At 44.0% G+C, this 21,333-nt stretch overlaps 1 protein-coding gene across 1 annotated transcript in view; it reads left to right on the top strand.

Moving 5' to 3' along the window:
- The window catches only part of LOC122928499 (sodium- and chloride-dependent betaine transporter-like), a 103,593-nt gene extending 84,208 nt beyond the window's left edge, over window positions 1–19,385 (top strand). The window contains exons 11-15 of the mRNA XM_044281394.1: window positions 12,306–12,443; window positions 13,112–13,214; window positions 13,950–14,050; window positions 14,900–15,070; window positions 18,998–19,385. Of these exons, the coding sequence (XP_044137329.1) occupies window positions 12,306–12,443; window positions 13,112–13,214; window positions 13,950–14,050; window positions 14,900–15,070; window positions 18,998–19,171 (687 nt within the window). The 3' untranslated portion in view covers window positions 19,172–19,385. The remainder of the gene's footprint in view (window positions 1–12,305; window positions 12,444–13,111; window positions 13,215–13,949; window positions 14,051–14,899; window positions 15,071–18,997) is intronic.
- Window positions 19,386–21,333: the final 1,948 nt, after the last annotated feature.

Here is a 21,333-nt window from a genome sequence, read left to right as displayed (position 1 = left end):
TTTGCCATGGTCTTTCAGAGGGATTGAAAGATGCATTTGCTTTTCATGAGAGACCTACCTCCTTGGAGTCTGCCATGTCTCGGGCCGTTCGTATTGACAGGCGTCTTAGAGAGAGAGGAGAGATCACTCCTTCCTGTCCTACTCAGTCCAAGGACAGTGGGACGGTCTCATTCAGTGCGCAAGGGCCTCAGTCTCTCTCAATCCCCTCTGAGCAGGAACCCATGCAGCTGGGTTTGCTTGCCTCTAACAATAGAGGATTCAGCTCTCAGAGGAGGGTTTGTTTCTGTTTTGGAGGCATAAATCATTTGGCAAATGTTTGTCCCTCTAGGAGAAACATTGTTTGTGAGATTTTTGTAGATAGTGGAGCAGCTGTCAATCTGATTGATAATCAATTTGCTATAACACATGGTTTCCAGGTATGCACTTTTGGGAATTGATTCCGCTCTCACTTTCTCAAAAATTGTTAAAGGGCATAGTTTCTCAATATCCGTTTGACGGTGGGTGATGCTCATGTTGAGGATGTGTTATGTTTCGTCCTAAGCGGGTTACCTACTCCTCTAGTGTTGGGGCTACCTTGGCTCGCTAAACATAACCCCACCATTGATTGGCAAGCGAGGCAAATAAATGGTTGGAGTGACTTTTGCAGAGAGAATTGCCTCTCGACGTCTCTTTCAGAGGTGTCTAAGACTGTACCATCTTTTCTCTTAGAATTTTCGGATGTGTTTTCTGAGAGTGGTGTTCAGGGGCTGCCCCCTCACCGGGAGTACGATTGCCCTATTAATCTCATCCCAGGCGCCAAGCTGCCTAAATCTCGTTTATACAATCTCTCCCAACCTGAAAGGGTCGCTATGCGTACTTATATCTCTGAGAGCCTGAGAAAGGGACACATACGACCCTCGAAGTCACCTGTTGTTGTTTTTTTTGTTAAGAAAAAAGATGGTTCTTTAAGACCATGTTTGGATTTCAGGGAGCTGAACAGTATCACAATTCGTGACCCTTATCCGCTTCCTCTGATCCCAGACCTGTTTAACCAGATTGTTGGGGCTAAAGTCTTTTCCAAGTTGAATTTAAGAGGGGCATACAACCTGGTCAGAGTCAGAGAAGGGGACGAATGGAAGACGGCCTTCAATACCCCTGAGGGCCATTTTGAGAATTTGGTTATGCCTTTTGGTTTGATGAATGCTCCAGCCGTCTTCCAACATTTTGTGAACAGCATTTTTTATCATTTAATGGGGAAATTTGTACTAGTGTATCTAGATGACATTTAGATTTTTTCTCCTGATTTCAAAACTCATAGGGACCACCTACGTCAGGTCTTGCTCATTCTGCAGGAGAATAAATTGTACGCTAAACTGGAAAAAACGTGTGTTTGCGGTTCCAGAAATTCAATTTCTGGGTTTTCTCCTCTCCGCTCCTGGTTTTCACATGGACCCCGAGAAGGACCGCGCTGTGCTTGATTGGGAGCTTCCTGAGAATCAGAAGGCGCTGATGTGCTTTTTGGGTTTTGCCAATTATTACAGGAAGTTCATTTTGAATTATTCCTCTGTTGTTAAGCCACTCACTGATATGACTAGAAAGGGGGTAGATTTTTCCTCCTGGTCAGTAGAGGCGCGTAAGGCCTTTTCTAGTATCAAAGAGAGTTTTGCTTCCGCTCCCATCTTGGTACAACCTGAGAGGCACAAACAACCTCCCAGAAGGACAAAGGTCAGGAGCCTCTGCCTGGGCTGCCTGAACCTCTGCCTCCAATTCAGGATAAAGAGCAGAGACCACCACCCCTTCAGCCAAAATGGGACCCGGGTCTTCAAAGTTCCCCCCTCCCGGAAAACAACGTGACAGGGCATCCGCCTTCACATTCTTAACCCCAGGGCGGAACGTGACAACAAAATTAAACCTTGAAAAGAAGGTTTTTTAAGAGCACCACGATACTGTCCTTGCTGGGCACCCGGGGGGTAGAGCCACAGTGGATCTAATTGCTCGGAGATTCTGGTGGCCGGCGCTTCGTAAGTCGGTTGAGGGTTTTGTGGCAGCCTGCGAGACCTGCGCTTGTGCCAAAGTCCCTCATTCACAGCCATCAGGTCCTCTCCTCCCGTTACCCATTCCTTCCCGTCCTTGGACACATCTGTCCATGGACTTCATTACGGACCTGCCTCGTTCCTCGGGGAAGACTGTGATTCTGGTGGTGGTGGACCGTTTTAGCAAAATGGCTCATTTCATTCCTTTTCCTGGATTGCCTAATGCTAAAACGCTGGCGCAGGCCTTTATTGATCACATTGTCAAATTGCATGGTATTCCTTCAGACATAGTCTCTGATAGGGGCACGCAGTTTGTTTCCAGATTCTGGAAGGCTTTCTGTTCTCGCTTGGGGGTTCGGTTGTCATTCTCTTCTGCTTTCCACCTGCAGTCGAATGGCCAGACAGAGCGCATCAATCAGAATCTGGAGACATATCTGCGCTGTTTTGTGGCGGAGAATCAGGAGGATTGGTATTCTTTTTTGTCCCTTGCTGAGTTTGCTTTAAATCAGTGTTTCCCAACCAGTCCAAGGACAGTGGGACGGTCTCATTCAGTGCGCAAGGGCCTCAGTCTCTCTCAATCCCCTCTGAGCAGGAACCCATGCAGCTGGGTTTGCTTGCCTCTAACAATAGAGGATTCAGCTCTCAGAGGAGGGTTTGTTTCTGTTTTGGAGGCATAAATCATTTGGCAAATGTTTGTCCCTCTAGGAGAAACATTGTTTGTGAGATTTTTGTAGATAGTGGAGCAGCTGTCAATCTGATTGATAATCAATTTGCTATAACACATGGTTTCCAGGTATGCACTTTTGGGAATTGATTCCGCTCTCACTTTCTCAAAAATCGTTAAAGGGCATAGTTTCTCAATATCCGTTTGACGGTGGGTGATGCTCATGTTGAGGATGTGTTATGTTTCGTCCTAAGCGGGTTACCTACTCCTCTGGTGTTGGGGCTACCTTGGCTCGCTAAACATAACCCCACCATTGATTGGCAAGCGAGGCAAATAAATGGTTGGAGTGACTTTTGCAGAGAGAATTGCCTCTCGACGTCTCTTTCAGAGGTGTCTAAGACTGTACCATCTTTTCTCTTAGAATTTTCGGATGTGTTTTCTGAGAGTGGTGTTCAGGGGCTGCCCCCTCACCGGGAGTACGATTGCCCTATTAATCTCATCCCAGGCGCCAAGCTGCCTAAATCTCGTTTATACAATCTCTCCCAACCTGAAAGGGTCGCTATGCGTACTTATATCTCTGAGAGCCTGAGAAAGGGACACATACGACCCTCGAAGTCACCTGTTGTTGTTTTTTTTGTTAAGAAAAAAGATGGTTCTTTAAGACCATGTTTGGATTTCAGGGAGCTGAACAGTATCACAATTCGTGACCCTTATCCGCTTCCTCTGATCCCAGACCTGTTTAACCAGATTGTTGGGGCTAAAGTCTTTTCCAAGTTGAATTTGAGAGGGGCATACAACCTGGTCAGAGTCAGAGAAGGGGACGAATGGAAGACGGCCTTCAATACCCCTGAGGGCCATTTTGAGAATTTGGTTATGCCTTTTGGTTTGATGAATGCTCCAGCCGTCTTCCAACATTTTGTGAACAGCATTTTTTATCATTTAATGGGGAAATTTGTACTAGTGTATCTAGATGACATTTAGATTTTTTCTCCTGATTTCAAAACTCATAGGGACCACCTACGTCAGGTCTTGCTCATTCTGCAGGAGAATAAATTGTACGCTAAACTGGAAAAAACGTGTGTTTGCGGTTCCAGAAATTCAATTTCTGGGTTTTCTCCTCTCCGCTCCTGGTTTTCACATGGACCCCGAGAAGGTCCGCGCTGTGCTTGATTGGGAGCTTCCTGAGAATCAGAAGGCGCTGATGTGCTTTTTGGGTTTTGCCAATTATTACAGGAAGTTCATTTTGAATTATTCCTCTGTTGTTAAGCCACTCACTGATATGACTAGAAAGGGGGTAGATTTTTCCTCCTGGTCAGTAGAGGCGCGTAAGGCCTTTTCTAGTATCAAAGAGAGTTTTGCTTCCGCTCCCATCTTGGTACAACCTGATGTCTCTCTGCCCTTCATTGTTGAGGTGGACGCTTCTGAGGTGGGTGTGGGTGCGGTCTTGTCTCAGGGTCCCTCTCCTGCCAAATGGCGTCCGTGTGCCCTTTTCTCGAAGAAACTCTCCTCCGCAGAGAGAAATTACGATGTGGGAGATAGGGAGTTGTTGGTCATCAAGTTAGCTTTTGAGGAATGGTGCCATTGGCTATAGGGAGCCAGACACCCTATTACCGTGGTTACCGACCATAAGAATCTGGCCTACTTGGAGTCAGCCAAGCATCTGAACCCGAGACAGGCCAGATGGTCTTTGTTCTTTTCAAGGTTTAATTTTGTTGTCACGTTCCGCCCTGGGGTTAAGAATGTGAAGGCGGATGCCCTGTCACGTTGTTTTCCGGGAGGGGGGAACTTTGAAGACCCGGGTCCCATTTTGGCTGAAGGGGTGGTGGTCTCTGCTCTTTATCCTGAATTGGAGGCAGAGGTTCAGGCAGCCCAGGCAGAGGCTCCTGACCTTTGTCCTCCTGGGAGGTTGTTTGTGCCTCTCGCTTTACGACACAAGGTTTTTTAAGAGCACCACGATACTGTCCTTGCTGGGCACCCGGGGGGTAGAGCCACAGTGGATCTAATTGCTCGGAGATTCTGGTGGCCGGCGCTTCGTAAGTCGGTTGAGGGTTTTGTGGCAGCCTGCGAGACCTGCGCTTGTGCCAAAGTCCCTCATTCACAGCCATCAGGTCCTCTCCTCCCGTTACCCATTCCTTCCCGTCCTTGGACACATCTGTCCATGGACTTCATTACGGACCTGCCTCGTTCCTCGGGGAAGACTGTGATTCTGGTGGTGGTGGACCGTTTTAGCAAAATGGCTCATTTCATTCCTTTTCCTGGATTGCCTAATGCTAAAACGCTGGCGCAGGCCTTTATTGATCACATTGTCAAATTGCATGGTATTCCTTCAGACATAGTCTCTGATAGGGGCACGCAGTTTGTTTCCAGATTCTGGAAGGCTTTCTGTTCTCGCTTGGGGGTTCGGTTGTCATTCTCTTCTGCTTTCCACCTGCAGTCGAATGGCCAGACAGAGCGCATCAATCAGAATCTGGAGACATATCTGCGCTGTTTTGTGGCGGAGAATCAGGAGGATTGGTATTCTTTTTTGTCCCTTGCTGAGTTTGCTTTAAATCAGTGTTTCCCAACCAGTGTGCCTCCAGCTGTTGCAAAAGTACAACTCCCAGCATGCCCGCACAGCCAAAGGCATGTCTGGGCATGCTGGGAGTTGTAGTTTTGCAACAGCTGGAGGCACACTGGTTGGGAAACACTGCTTTAAATAACCGTCGTCAGGAGTCCTATGATAAGTCACAATTTTTTGGTGCATATGGGTGTCATCCCCAGTTTGGGACATTCTCTGGAGAGGGGTCTTCTGGTTTACCTGATGAGGAGAGATTATCCCCATCTTTGTCATCTATTTGGCAAAAGATTCAGGATAATCTAAAGAGCATGAGTGAGAGATATAAGCGTGTGGCGGATAAGAGCCTGGTCCGGACCCGAATGTTGGTGATCTGGTGTGGTTGTCTACTAAGAATATCAAATTGAAGGTTCCCTCCTGGAAGTTGGGTCCTAAGTTTATTGGGCCTTACAAAATCTTGTCCGTCATCAATCCCGTTGCCTACCGTCTTGATCTTCCTCAGACTTGGAAGACCCTATTAAAACCTTATGTCCAACCTACTGTACCCTCCTCTTTGCCTCCGCCTCCGATTGTGGTTGATGGTTATCTTGAATTTCAGGTCTCTAGGATTGTGGACTCTCGTATTATCTGCGGTTCTCTTCAGTACCTCGTTTATTGGGAGGGTTATGGTCCTGAGGAGAGGATGTGGGTTCCAGTGGCGGACATTAAGGCCACTCGTCTTATCAGGGCGTTCCATAGGTCCCATCCAGAGAAAGTGGGCTCTGAATGTCAGGAGTCCACTCGTAGAGGGAGAGGTACTGTCACCGCCAGATCTCTGAGAAGTTCTGACAGACATTCTTCAGTACCTCCTGCATGATGTTCTTTTGTTTTGGTTTCGTTTTGACATCTCTCCCTCTCCCAGCTGTCATCTATTAGCAGTGATTGCCTCCCTTTATATCCCCTCCCATACTGCCTCACTTTGCGGTTTATACAACTTCCTGGATTGTGCTCACTGCTAGAAGTTTGCTACTGCTGCTTTCTCAGATAAGTCTATCCCTTTATTTGTTTTTTCCTGTTGGCTTGATTCTAGGTGACCCTGACTCCCTCCGTATTAAGTGGTCGTGTCCCCTCACTATTATAGGGTTTTCAGGTGTCAATCAGTCTAGGTACGTGGACATGCAACTTTCTATCACAGAGATCTTTGCATGGGCTGAGCAGTCAGGGAGAGCTATAGGGCTTTAATAGGGCTCACTCTTTTGTTCCTTAGTTTGGGATCAAGTCAGTCAGATCTTTATTTGTTACTTCTTGTTTTCTGCAACACCATCCGTGACAAGTATGATGAGGGTGTCATGGATGACCGAGATGCAGTCCGCAAAGGCATCTAGTACCAGGCACTGGGTATTGTGGAGTATATGCGGGACGAGAGACTTCCCAAGGAAGACCAGCGGTTGCAGAAGCGAGTAGCCCTGCGGATGCTCTTCCTGGGAGAGCAGCCCCGGGAGGAATGGGTAAAGAAATTAGAACACCTAGCATGGCAGGAGATGTGGCTGGAAGATGCCTACCAGGTGCTCTGGTGGTATGGGGCACAGTACCTACCCAGGACAGCTGAGCATGACAAGCCAGAGGGAGAGGAGTTTGATGGTCCTGGCTTGTTATAGGAGAATTTTTCAGAGCTGGAGTTTGGGAGCCCTACACAAGCCCGGTTCTGTGATCTCTTGGAATGGAGGGAGAGCAGGTATGACTGGTACGACACTCATGAGATTGAGCAGGACCTGGTCCACCTGGTGACCCGGGAGATGGAGCTGGAACAGGGCTACCAGCAGCTGTTCCACTCCAGTGAGAAGGCTCAGCAGGAGAGCAGAGTGACAGACCCAGAGACACACCTCTTCAGCTAGGACGATATTGTGGAGGTTTACTGGGAAGAACCCCAGGAGGCCGTTGGAGATGGGACCGAGGTCTCTCCACCGGTCCTGCAGGGAATTGGGAGCCCAGTCTCCATTCCCCAGTGGCAGGCTGAGTTGCAGGGGGCAGAGACAGTCGGTCCTGTCCCCCCAACGGCAATGTGATTTATTGGGAATTGGGAGCCCAGTCTCCATTCCCCAGCGGCAGGCTGAGTTACAGGGGGCAGAGACAGTCAGTCCTGTCCCCCAGCGGCAGAGTGTCCAGCAGGGAATAGAGAGCCCAGTCTCCTTCCCCAGCAGCAGGACACTGTATTGGGAGCGGAGACGGTCGGTCGCCCTCCCCAGCGGCTGGAAGTATGTATGGGAGAGGAGCTCGTTACCCCCTCTCCCCAGCGGCAGCTTAATGCACCAGGGGGAGACAGTAAGCCCCACAACAGTGCAGATGGGACCGTGGTCTCTGCACTTACAGCACAGGGGGTAGGGACAGTCGGTCCTGTCCCCCAGCAACAGGGCTGTTTAGCCAAAGGGGAGACAGTCGGTCTCCCCCTCCAGCAGCAGAGCTGGGTATCCAAAGGGGAGACAGTCGGTCTCCCCCTCCAACAACCAGGCTCCAACCAGGCTTCTTCCGTGGTAGCACTGGCACCAGGGCAGAGTACCACGGATCCCTGCCCACAAAGCAACCTCCACTCTAAGCCAGGGAGCAACACAGAGACCGGGAGTACCAGTTACCAACATAACCTTGGTGGACTCACTGGACAGAGACAGGCTACTAAATTCAACAGGTCCAGTATTTGGTTGTGGGTGGACTGCCAGACTAACTCAGGTACCGACCGGCGTGAGGTCAGGTATCTGGTTAGTCTTCCCTGGGAGGGGGAGATGTGTGGCGAAAATAACCTCACCACTGGGTTTTGGAGGGGCCTGTTTGCCAGCCTCTTGCCTCAGGAGTATGGCCCATACTAACTTTGAAGGAGAAGACAGACCGGCCCCACAGCCTAAATCTGTGGAACTGTTTTGGGCAGGAAAGCCATGCTTGCGGCCGGGCAAATGTGACTTCTATGGAATTCGGGAACCCCTGCTCGGATCTGGGTGATTTTTGTATATGCTGTTTACCCAGATCAGAGTTATCAATGGATGTATACATTATGGGGAATGGATATGTGGGGTTTTGAGGTGTTTTCTGTGTTTTGGGAAAAATGTGTGGTTTCTGTCTGTGAGTGATTAAGTTAGCCCGTTATGTTTGGTAATTGTATCACAGGCAGAGCCCAATGTGTTTTGGTAATTGTGTTTTGTTGATTGCGTCAAAGACAATGCCCATTGTATTTTGTTGATTGCGTCAAAGACAACGCCAGTGTGTTTGTTAATTGCGTCACAGACAATGCAATTGTGTTTGTTGAATAGGGTTAGATTTGTGTTCAAACTGTACAGGATTGGCTGCTATGTCATGTCCTCAGTATGTCATGTGTATATAAGTCAATGCTGTGTGTTCAATAAAGAGTTCCTGTTTTACATCCAACATAGAGCCTCGTCTCATGTGTGTGGGGATTGCTTGACATGTATACTCCCCTGGCTATTACTCCTAGCTCTTGTAAGAGCTGTTCCTGTTCCTGGTTCCTGTGGTGGTTTTGGTGTAGAGCGGAGTGCTTGGAGTCCTCGGGAAGCACTAGGAGCAACCATCGACGGAGATACAACCTCATCACACAAAAAATGAGCCCCTACCTAAGACAATCGCCCAAAAAAATAAAAATAAATATGGCTCAGAGACACTAAAACATGATTTTTTTGTTTCAAAAATGAAATAATTGTGTAAAACTTACATAAAAAAGTAGACATATTCGGAATCGCCGCGTCCGTAAAAACCTGTTCTATAAAAATATCACATGACCTAACCCCTCAGGTGAACACTGTAATTATTTTTTTTTTAACGGTGTAAAAAAAGCCATTTTTTGTCACCTTATATCACAAAAAGTGTAATAGCAAGCGATCAAAAATTCATACGCACCCCAAAATAGTGCCAATAAAACCATCATCTCATCTCGCAGAAAATGAGACCCTACCTAAGATAATCGCCCAAAAACTAAAAAAAACTATGGCTCTCAGACTATGGAGACACTAAAACATTATTTTTTTGTTTCAAAAATGAAATCATTGTGTAAAACTTACATAAATAAAAAAATAGACATATTAGGTATCGCCATGACCATAATAACCGTCTCTATAAAAATATCACATGCCCTAATCCCTCAGGTGAATACCATAAAAAAAAAACAGTGTAAAAAAAAGCAATTTTTTGTTACCTTACATCACAAAAAGTGTAATAGCAAGCGATCAAAAAATCATACGCACCCCAAAATAGTGCCAATCAAACAGTCATTTCATCCCACAAAAATCATACCCTACCCAAGATAATCGCCCAAAAACTGAAAAAACTAGGTGAATACCATAAAAAAATCTAACCGTCATCTCATCCCGCAAAAAATGAGCCCCTACATAAGACAGTCGCCCAAAAAATAAATACAACTATGGCTTTCAGAATGTGGAGACACAAAAGAATCATTTTTTTTTTTTAAATACTTTGTAATGTAAAACTGAAACAAATAACCCCAAAAAGTAGTCATATTTGGTAATGTCGCGTCCGTAACAACCTGCTCTATAAAAATACCACATGATCTAACCTGTCAGATGAATGTTGTAAATAAAAAATAAAAATGTTGCCAAAACAGCTATTTCTTGTTACCTTGCCTCACAAAAAGTGTAATATAGAGCAACCAAAAATCATATGTACCCTAAAATAGTACCAACAAAACTGCCACCCTATCCCGTAGTTTCCACAATGGGGTCACTTTTTTGGAGTTTCTACTCTAGGGGTGCATCAGGGGGGCTTCAAATGGGACATGGTGTCAAAAAAACAGTCCAGCAAAATTTGCCTTCCAAAAACCGTATGGCATTCCTTTCCTTCTGCGCGCTGCCGTGTGCCTGTACAGCAGTTTACGACCAAATATGGGGTGTTTCTGTAAACTACAGAATCAGGGCCATAAATATTGAGTTTTGTTTAACTGTTATCCCTTGCTTTGTAACTGGAAAAAATTGATTCAAATGGTAAATCTGCCAAAAAAGTGAAATTTTGAAATGTTATCTCTATTTTCCTAAAGGGTTAACAAAGTTTGTAAAATCAGTTTTGAATACCTTGAGGGGTGTAGTTTGTAAAATGGGGTTATTTTGGCTGGTTTCTATTATGCAAGCCTCACAAAGTGACTTCAGACCTGAACTGGTCCTGAAAAAATGGGTTTTAGAAATTTTCTGAAAAATTTCAAGATTTGCTTCTAAACTTCTAAGCCTTCTAACATACCCAAAAAATAAAATGGCATTCCCAAAATGATCCAAACATGAAGTAGACATATGGGGAATGTAAAATAATAACTATTTTTGGAGGTATTACTATCTATGGAGGTATTACTATCTATTATAAAAGTAGAGAAATTGAAATCTGCTAATTTTTCTAAATTTTCGGTAAATTTGGTATTTTTTCATAAATAAAAATGATTTTTTTTACTCCATTTTACCAGTGTCATGAAGTACAATGTGTGACGAAAAAACCACCTCAGAATGGCCTGGATAAGTAAAAGTGTTTTAAAGTTATTCACACATAAAGTGACACTGGTCAGATTTGCAAAAAATGGCCTGGTCCTTAAGGTGAAATATGGCCGTGTCCTTAAGGGGTTAATGGTGATTACTACTTGAATAAATAAGATTCAAATATCTCAAGTTGTAGAGAAAAATGTATGTACCTTAATTATATAACCAGAGCACAGAATAAGGACTCTTTCACACAACCGTATGTTTTTTTTCAGTGTTTTGCGGTCCATTTTTCATGGATCCATTGTTCTGTTATTTGTTTCTGTTGTGTTTCCGTTTCTGTTCCATTTTTCCGTATGGCATATACAGTTTACAGTAATTACATAGGAAAAATTGGGCTGGGCATAACATTTTCAATAGATGGTTCCGCAAAAACTGAACGGATATGGAAGGCATATGGATGCATTTCCGTATGTGTTCCGTTTTTGTTGCGGACCCATTAACTTGAATGGAGCCACGGAACGTGATTTGCGTATAATAATAGGGCATGGTCTATCTTTCAACGGAATGGAGAAACGGAATGCATACGGAGTACATTCCATTTTTTTTTGCAGAACCATTGAAATGAATGGTTCTGTATACTTACCGTATACAGAACGCAAAAATCAGCCCGTAAACGGGAAAAAAAAAGGTCGTGCGAAAGAGGCCTAATACTAATAATTCCATTCCTTACCACCTGTTCTCCCTGTGACATGGAAGACACTTGTGAGCAGCCACTAGAGGGCACCCACATATATCTTCCAAGAACATATATAGATCAGTGCAGGGACGAGAGGAATAAGCTGCTAAAGATCACAGAATAGGGCAGATTTACTATTGTTGTTGCTTCACAACTCCAACATATAAATTTAGACAAACTTTTTATTGATTTGTGCCAAAAAAATAGATGTTTACTACTGGCTGGACACTTTTTAAAAGTTTCTGGTGCAAATACTGGTCTAAAGTATAGCACCCAAGAGGCGGTGAAAAGAAGGCCAAAAAGTAAAACATGTGCCAAGATGCACCAAATGTGACACAGCATGCACCACTGATGAATTTAGTGCATCTCCTAAGTTATGCTGTGTAATAGGTTGTGCACCCTAGTGTTAAAGGGGTTCTCTGGGATTTTTATATTGACGGCCTATCTTGAAGAACCAATCAGTGAAAGTCTGACTACTGCACCCAGGCCAATCACCTGTTTATCAGTAGCTCTGGAGCCAGAAAGACACAGCTCCTCCACTTTACTTCAAGTGAATGGGAGTAGCACTGCAGTAACCAGCTCCATCCACTACACAGTCACTATCCAGGCCTATCCTAAGGATAGGTCATCAATATACAAATCCTTGACAACCTCTTCGACTGTTTAAAGGGTGCCCTGGAATAAGCCATTAATGTTTATTTCCGTGGGTACTCACAAGGAAGGAGACCATAGCTGAGCTTGGTACTACAGCTTGTCTCATTCAAAGTGGTCCCCTCAATGACCAAACATCAATGGCCTATCCTAAGGACAGGGAAGTCATTTTCACGTCATGGATTTACTCTTTGTTTTATGAATTTTTAATGTAAATTTTCTCTTCTTGCAGTTCATTTATGTTGAGGCTCTCTGCTTGTCCATCATTGATTTGTACCCCACAGTTCTGCGCAGGGGATATAGACGGGAGATACTCATCCTAATTATTTCTATAATTTGTTTCCTATTTGGTCTGCTCATGGTTGCTCAGGTAATTTACATATTAAAGTCAGTCTTCATTTAGACTCTCTACTTTTCAGGCTTCCTCTCATGCTACACCTCTCCTTTTGAATTTTGCATACCTTCATGGTGCAGCTAGTTTCTGGGACTCTCCACATGTCCAGACTTCCTTACATGTTGTGCTTATTCCCTGAGGTTTCCCATATTTTCAAGTTTTCTATCATGCTGCAACCATTTTCCAGAATGCTCAATACTCCAGTGTTTCCTCATATGCTGAAACTATTCTCTGTAACTCTTCATATTTCACTTGACTTGCACGGAGGCTCAGTGGTTAGCACTGGTGCCTTGCAGCGCTGGAGTCCTATGTTTGGTTCTGACCATGGATGACATCTGCATGGAGTTTGTATGTTCTCCCCGTGTTTGCGTGGGTTTCCTCCGGGTACTCCAATTTCCTCCCACACTCCAAAGACACACTAATAGAGAACTTAAATTGCAATGACAATGTCTGTAAAAAGCTGCTATATAAGTGAGTAAAATAAATAGTGTCAAAAATATGTCCCTGCAAAGTTTAGACTGGCTCCTTTTCCTATGAGCACAACATTAGCTAGGAAAGGAAGGTTTATCCAACCTCCTACAAGGGGATGGAAGGGAAAGTAATGAATTGTAACCACCAATGATACAACCTTTAATGTCTTGCAGGGAGGGATATATGTATTCCAGCTCTTTGACTACTTTGCTTCCAGTGGCATCTGCCTTCTTTTTGTTGGCATATCTGAATGTGTTTGCATAGGATGGGTGTATGGTGAGTATCAATACTACCCAGACACCACTATATTGAGTATCACACATGCAAACATGTTGATGTAAAAAAGAATCTTGGTGATTCTTCAGAAAACATAAGCCCAAATGGAAAGGCAAGTCCTGGTTGCTTCAGTGAGTTCACGTACTGATATTTTGACATCACATTGTATGGGCTCTGTCCTTGGACCATCCTACACACCTGATGGCCTCTTTCCATGCAGGCTGGTCTCATTCAATGACATCTCTGTAATTAAGGGAGTCGCTAAACTTCAGTGATAAGACCCACATACATGAGCCACCACCTCTGCTATTTGTGGCTGGGTTGAAGTGGAATCTGGATCCAGTAGGTGATATGCGGGTCATCACTATTTTTCTTTTGCCCAGTGATTTCTTCCTGCCTTAATCCAGGTTTGTCTCTGGAGCCCCAGTGATTTTTTTTTTTTTATGCAGAGAATATCCATTTTTGGTTGGAATTCGTCTCTAGTGTATTACTTTAGTTCTTTATTCAATGTTGGACTACCAGTGGATCCTCTGTTGGGTCTAACCTCTGATATCATAGTTGGCTGCAAAGGTCTAAGACCAAAAAAAAATTGAGCTGCCTTTGGAGTCACTTTCCTTTATTGCTGATGTGAGGTTTGGTCCCCGAGAATAACTTCCTCTGGTAGGCCGAAGGAGCCCCAGTCCAACCTACTCATGTTATTGTCTTTTACTAGTTCTCTTTTCTTATTTCACAAAGGGGCAAATCGCTTCTATGACAACATCGAGGATATGATTGGGTATCGCCCATGGCCGATAATGAAGATATGCTGGGTGGCCGTGACCCCGGCTGTATGCTTGGTAAGAGCTCCTATTTTATAGTCTCAATTTGTGACTGCAATGTTATCCTAGACAGTTCAGACACCCAAGAAAAATCCCCCCTTTAACTGTGAGGTTGGAGGGCTTGCCTTTCCCCTGGACATGTATGCATCCACCAAAACAAAATCAGCAGCAAGCAGATGGCTGAAGACACAAGCCAAGCATGGAGACTGTAATACAGGCCTAAAGATTAGAGGACACAGGAAGGAAAGCAGAACTACAGTATCATAGGATCGGGCAAGTATGAAGCACAACAGGACTAAGGTATCTGGTACCTGATACATAGTTAAAAAAAAACTGGCCCTCTTATTTTTGCTGAGTATGGCAGTATCATTAGGACACCATTTAGTCTCTGCATAAGGCTACATGCACACAAACGTTAGGGCTCCGTGCCCATGCTGCGGACCGCAATTTGCGCGGACACAGACTGTGGGGCAGCTGCATGAGGATGTCGAACCCATTCACTTGAATGGGGTCCGTGATCCGCATCCAACGGTCCGCACCTCAAAAAAGAAGTGCATACGCTACTTTTTTGCGGTGCGGAGGCACGGCCAGAAGCACCACGGAAGCACGGTGGGGTTCCGATCCTTGCCTCCGTTCCGCATCTCCGTGATTGCGGACCCATTCAAGTGAATGGGTCTGCGATCGGTGATGCGGAATGCACACGGCCGGTGCCCGTGTATTGCAGGCCCGCTGTATGCGGGCCGCAATACGGCCACGGGGGGCACACGGTCGTGTGCATGTAGCCTAACTCTGTTAATTGACCACTGATGGTGTATTATTTGGTATATTGTAAGAGACAATTCACTGTTTGTTTCTCTTTCTCTATAGGCAACATTCCTCTTCTCAATAATCAAATACGTTCCCTTGAAGTACAATAACGTCTATCTATACCCACCGTGGGGTTACGGCATCGGTTGGCTTATGTCCATCTCGTCCATGATCTGTATCCCTCTATATGCAATCTATATAGTCCTCAGGACTCAAGGATCTCTGATGGAGGTAGAGTGTAACCATGAGACATTACTTAGTGAATGTATTAAATATGATTCAAACTCTGCCCATTCCTCTACCATTGGCAGGCACGTAAATCACCCATCTCCAGTTATTTTACTTCAGAAGAAATTTAGGGCCTGGGCTACACTGATACAGTAACTGCCCAGTATCTAAAAGTCTTCCAGTTTGCAATGTGCTATGATGTCAACTAATAACACTGATTTGTGCTGGAATTTGATCAAGTAAGATGTCTACAGTCAGACGCAATTTGTGGTAGCAGTTGTCACATCTGATTTTGATTACTCACTGTATGTAGGGTATGCAAGTTAAAGAGGCAAAAGTATTGGGACCCCTACACGTTATACCTACTATAACATCCTATGTTATAACATCCCATTCCAAATCCCTAGACATTAATAGGGAGTTTATCCCCCCTTTGCAGCCTTCACTCTTCTGGACAGGCTTTCCATAAGATTTTGGAGTCTGTGGGAATATTTTCCTGCTTCATCCAGAATAGCATTTGTGAGGTCAGACAAGGATGTTAGATTTTAGGACTCTAACTATCTAAAAAGGGAAAACTGGCAGCACAAGACAAAAAAGCAAAAAGAAAGAAGTGCAAGCCCAAAGGGACAAAACAATCGCCCAATAATACAAAAGGTGAAAACAGGCAGCACTCTCAAGTAGAAAAAATCTACAGTTTATTCACCCATGCAGGAAGCAACGTTTCGCTCTATACTGGATTCTTTCTCAAGCAACAAGTGATAGTGAACATAGCATATGATTTATATATATACATAAAGTGCAAGTGCATCTCATAAGCAATTAATAAGTGAAAATCTACTAAAAAATATATATTAAAGTGCTTTGATGGTGCAATTAAATACATCAATAGACATGATTATACCATATAGTACCATACATGATTGTGAATAAATATGTCCAGAATCAGCAGTGATATAAATTCATAATACAGTTAATCATCCTCATTAAAATAACAAATGACTCCTGTATCCCTAGTGTGTATATAGTGATTGTCCTAAGATGATTAGGGAGGAGGGGACTCACCAAAGGCACAACAACCATCAAAGAACTGCGCCATAAGGGGAACTGCGCATGTCAATTGTGACAGAGGAAGCGGAGAAGCCGTAGTGTCCACCACGCATGCGTGACATGCGCACTGCGCACCAGAGTCATTATGCAGCCATGATGTATAAGAGCAGAGGGAGAATCACCCATGCACAGGCGCAGTGGGTTCCATTCACCCTCAGCCACCATTTTAGTTGTTGGAAATATAAATAAGGAAGTGGACAAATAAATTAAGATAAAGTGATGGATGGGAAAGCAGCGTTCTCCTGCCATATTTCGAAAATATAAAATGGACAGTACAGGTACTATTTAAGGTACCAACAACGGAGTGGGGGCATAGGGAGCATCTATTACATAACGTGACAGTCACAACCTTCGCTCCTGAGAAGACACCAGAGTCACAATTGCAGACATTGGGAGGACTCCCCTTACAGCTCCCCATAAACCAATCTAATTCGATAACCCATGTACGTGCGTTAGAGGCCAATGATGTCATAAATAAGTAAAATAATATACTAAAATTGAAACATAAAAAAATTATAAATCTGGTTCCTCAAAAAATAAAAAAAATAATATGAATCATATAATACAAAAAAATACAAAAAGTTGCAAAAGGTTGTTGTCCCATCGGGTCGTCAGTCTCATTCATCTATCAGACAAGACACTGAGCAGAGGAGAGGTTTTATAGTGTCTTGTCTGATAGATGAATGGGATTGATGACCAGATGGGGCAACAACCTTTTGCAACTTTTTTGTATTTTTTTGTTTTTATATTATATGATTCATACGATTTTTTATTATTTTTTTGTATATGTATTTTTGCACAGTGTCTTTGAGGAACCGGATTTATTATTGTTTTTCAATTTTAGTATATTACTTTCCTTATTTATGACATCATTGGCCTCTAACGCATGTACATGGGTTATAGAATTAGAGTGGTTTATGGGGAGCTATAAGGTGAGTCCTCCCACGGTCTGTGAGTGTGACTGTATTATGAATTTATATCACTGTTGATTTTGGGCATATTTATTCACAATCATGTATGGTACTATATGGTATAATCATGTCTATTGATGTATTTAATTGCACCATGAAAGCACTTTAATATATATTTTTTAGTAGATTTTCACTTATTAATTGTTTGAGATGCACTTGCACTTTATGTATATATATATATATATATATATATATATATATGCTATGTTCACTATCAATTGTTGCTTGAGAAAGGCTCCAGTATAGAGCCAAAATGTTGCTTCCTGCATGGGTGAATAAACTGTAGATTTTTTCTACTGCTGCCTGTTTTCAATCTTTTGTATTTCTGGGCGATTGTCTTGTCCCTTTGGGCTCGCACCTCTTTCTTTTTTGTCTTTTTGCTTTTTTGTCTTGTGCTGCCAGTTGTCCCTTTTTAGATAGATAGAGTCCTCAAATCCAACATCATTGTCTGACCTCACAAATGCTATTCTGGATAAAGGGGAAATATTCCCACAGGCTCCAAAATCTTGTGGAAAGCCTTTTCTGTCTATCTATCTATCATCTCATACAATACCTATCACCTAAATGTCTGATGTAGATAGCGATAGATAGATATACAGACAGACAATATACACAAGCACATACACTCAACATTTGCATTCGAATCTGGACAGGGGCCCCTTTGCAGGATGTCAGGTCAGTGGAGAAGGGGAAGGGGGGAAGTCCGTAACTGACGGGCAGGAGGGAGCACTGCTGCTGCTGGACATGGTGTCTAGAAGTGCTCCTCCCAATTGCAGGGTTGACTTTTCTGCTCTGTCTCAGCACTCTGCCTCCATCCTCCTCCTGTCGGTCCCGACATTTCTCTTATCTAATGCAACAGCGTGTTATCACAGCGAAGTAAGGAGGGGGATGCAGGATCCAAACCAAGAGCCTGAATGCAAGTATGAGGTACCTGCAGGTTCCACAGACCTCTAGCCTTCTGACTTGGGGGACAGGAGGAGGAAGCAAGGGAGCAGAGAGCAGCAGATGGGGAAATGTCTGCTGCTGCTCCAACTATGCCCACTCAGAATCTAAGTTTAGGAGGCTAGGGGGGTACACATTACTGCTCACCCTATGGAGATAAAAGCTTCCACCTACTCCATTCACCTCACTGTAGCTGCAGTCATGAGCAGGGGACTCCTCCGGGGCGGTCTCCACGCTGACCTCCGAGACCCCGCCTCCTCCCGGCTCAGTCCTGCTCACTGCCCCGTTTCCCCTTCCCCTGTGCTGCTTCCACTGTCCTGGACCTGTACCTGGAAATATGTGCTTTCCCCTTCACATTGATGGAAAACCTGGAAAAACTACCCAACCCCAGAGACTGACTGATCCTGAGCTGGTGCAGACTGAGCGCCCAGAGCCTGCTCATCGAATTCTCACTTCGGAAGACTGTCTGATCTCTTCCCAGACTTCACCTCCATGGAGGAGAAAGACAAAATATCCATTAGCCGCGGTGGCACAATATGTCAGTGCATTCCCCACCCCAACCCAGTTATTTACCACTTACTTTGACAATGCAAACATGCATTTAATCCTGCTAATAAAGCTCATTTAAATTTGATATGAGATATATAGATAAACAGAGATAGACAAATACTGAGAAAGGCCCAAGATGGCAGGCTGAAATGTTTTATTGACACGTGGGTGAATATATTTGACATATTTCAGAGACTTTGAAGTGTTGCCAGATTTTTTATCTCACAATTTAGGATTTGAGATGTTCCCCTTTTTTTTACAACGGCTATTTTTTCGTCATTGCTGCTTTTATTTTGCAGTTGGATAGGTAGATGGAGGTATATCAGTTTGACTCTAATTTCTTTTGTTTTCTCTTCTGCAGAGACTACGTCAAGTTGTCACCCCAGCAAAGGATCTTCCTCAGCCCGAAGCACGTCCCCATGTGCCGAGTGAATATTTCCATGTGTTCAAGGCCTGGTGTTCAAACTGTATGAGACAGACACCTGTGTCATATGATGTTAGCTGTGAGACACCCACAAATATCACTCACCTATAATTTTCTGGGAAACATAAGGAGTTGGAGAAGTTCATCTTCTTGCAAGACGGGATAATACAGCGTGCAATTATATTCCTAGTGCTCTTACTTGGAAAAATGTGTTCAGAACTCCTTCTAGGGAATGCTTAAAAAGGTTGTCCAGTTGCAACAAGAAAAAAATGTACAGTTGTCATTGACAAATACCATAAAATAATAAAAAGCAATATTACCTACATTGGATGTTATTGCTTCAGCCAGGTAAACAAAGCACTGGCAGCAGTGCTAATCCTATAGGTAAGTAACTCTTTTTATTTTTCACATTTCTCACAATTGTCCATTTATATGTTGAAACCAGAAAACATCTTAACCCTTCAGAAAGGGGCAGACTGGACATAGACCCTACAGGGAAATTACCCGGTGAGCCGATGCCCAGGGGGCCGCAGAAGCCATCCTCACGTCTGCTGGCCAGGTACATAATGTTCTGATGATCTCAGCATTAATGCTAGGAGCATCAGGTACTTCTTCACCTGGCCAGCAGGCACTGGTGTCCTCCTGAATTCAGCTGTATCACCGTCCTCACAATGTGACAGTAGTTTATGCAGCATTGTGGTGTTTAGTTTTGCTGGGGAGGTATTTTGTGCTACACTACGGTATTGTTGGTCCCACCTACTTCTGTTGTCTCTGCTTACTTGTGGCTTGTGTTGGTCATGCCAACTTGTGTTGTGTCAACTTCTGTCAATTTGGATTCACCTACAACTTGAGGCCACTTTTAGTTTTTTTTTTCCAGGGCCACTTTAAGTTCCCAGTGCCCCCTGCCCCTTCAGACGTCATATGTAATTAGCCTGCTTTTAACATTATGATGTTTTGAGGTCCAAAATTCTGTGCTTATTTATTTTGTAACATATCCTTTTAGTGACTACAGTTCTGCCTTTCTGATATGGAGCTCCAAATCCCCTGCATTGACATAGATTTAGATAACAATGAACATAGTCTGCAACTGCCACTAGAGGGAGTCCAGGTGCCTGCAGTATGCTCATCAGCACCCCTTAGTGGTAGCTGCAAGCAGGCAGAATTTTATTATGTAACTCTGACTATGCAGGGAATTTGGAGCTAAGGTTCAGAAAAAAATTAGTTCCAACCTCCATAAAGATACATTAAAGAGGACCTTTCATGGTTTTTATTTATTCTAGATAAATACCTTATTTTTTCAAAATTTCTAACTTACCCTACCAGATTTGAACACTCTTGGAAGTCAGGTTAAAGATTTGAACATTTTCTTGCTATAACCACTCTAGCTAGCAACAAAATTTTAAGCCAGAAAATGTCCACCTTACCGGGCGTCTGCTGTGAGTTGGGGGAAAAAAACAGCACAAGCAGAGACGCATCAAAGGGGGGTCTAGTCGCAGATCTTAGGGTAAGCTCCTCATACACTCAGTTTCAAAAACACTGGATTAATGGGCATGCCCACTGCAGGACTGCTATAATGATGAGAAAGTATAGTCACTACATAAGGATCCCCCACATACCGTAATAGCCCAGTGGAGACTTTTATATCCAGTCTAATTTGTAGCTATAAAATTAAGGCTTCATTCTTAAAGGGTTTCTGTCATGAGAAATAACGTTATGTAACTGACTGACATTAAAGGGCTTCTGTCACCCCCAAACACCAATTTTCCGTTTTTGACTTAATATATTTGCTAATGTAAGCAGATTCCATATATACCCCTCTTGCTGTGCACTAATTTCAGTAAAAAACATACTTTTGTGATATGTAAATTTCTTCACTACCAGCAAGTTGGGCGGACTTGCTGGTAGCCACCGCATCCTCTGTCTGAAAAAATGCCCCCTCCTCCACTTGATTGACAGCAAGCGAGCGCTCTCATCCTCCAGCTGGCCCCGCCGGCAGCTCAAATCCCGCACCTGCGCCGTACCAGTCCTGATTCGGCGCAGGTGCTCTGAGAGAAGGACACTCGCTTAGCCGCTCCCTCCTCAGTGCACCTGCGCCGATGACGTCAGCCCTACACTCGGAAGAGAAGACGCCGGCATCGCTGGTAAGGAGGCGGAGAGTCCGGTGACGTCGCTGGATGCTTGATTTAGGTAAGTATTTGCCTAATAATCATGCAGCCACTACAACCACCAAGAAAATGGGGTGCCAATATTTAAAAAAAAATTATATTTAGACA

Source organism: Bufo gargarizans, chromosome 2, assembly GCF_014858855.1.
Source record: "Bufo gargarizans isolate SCDJY-AF-19 chromosome 2, ASM1485885v1, whole genome shotgun sequence".
Taxonomy (NCBI): domain Eukaryota; kingdom Metazoa; phylum Chordata; class Amphibia; order Anura; family Bufonidae; genus Bufo; species Bufo gargarizans.
Note: the sequence above shows the minus strand (reverse complement) of the source record. Positions and strands in the feature narration are given on the sequence as shown.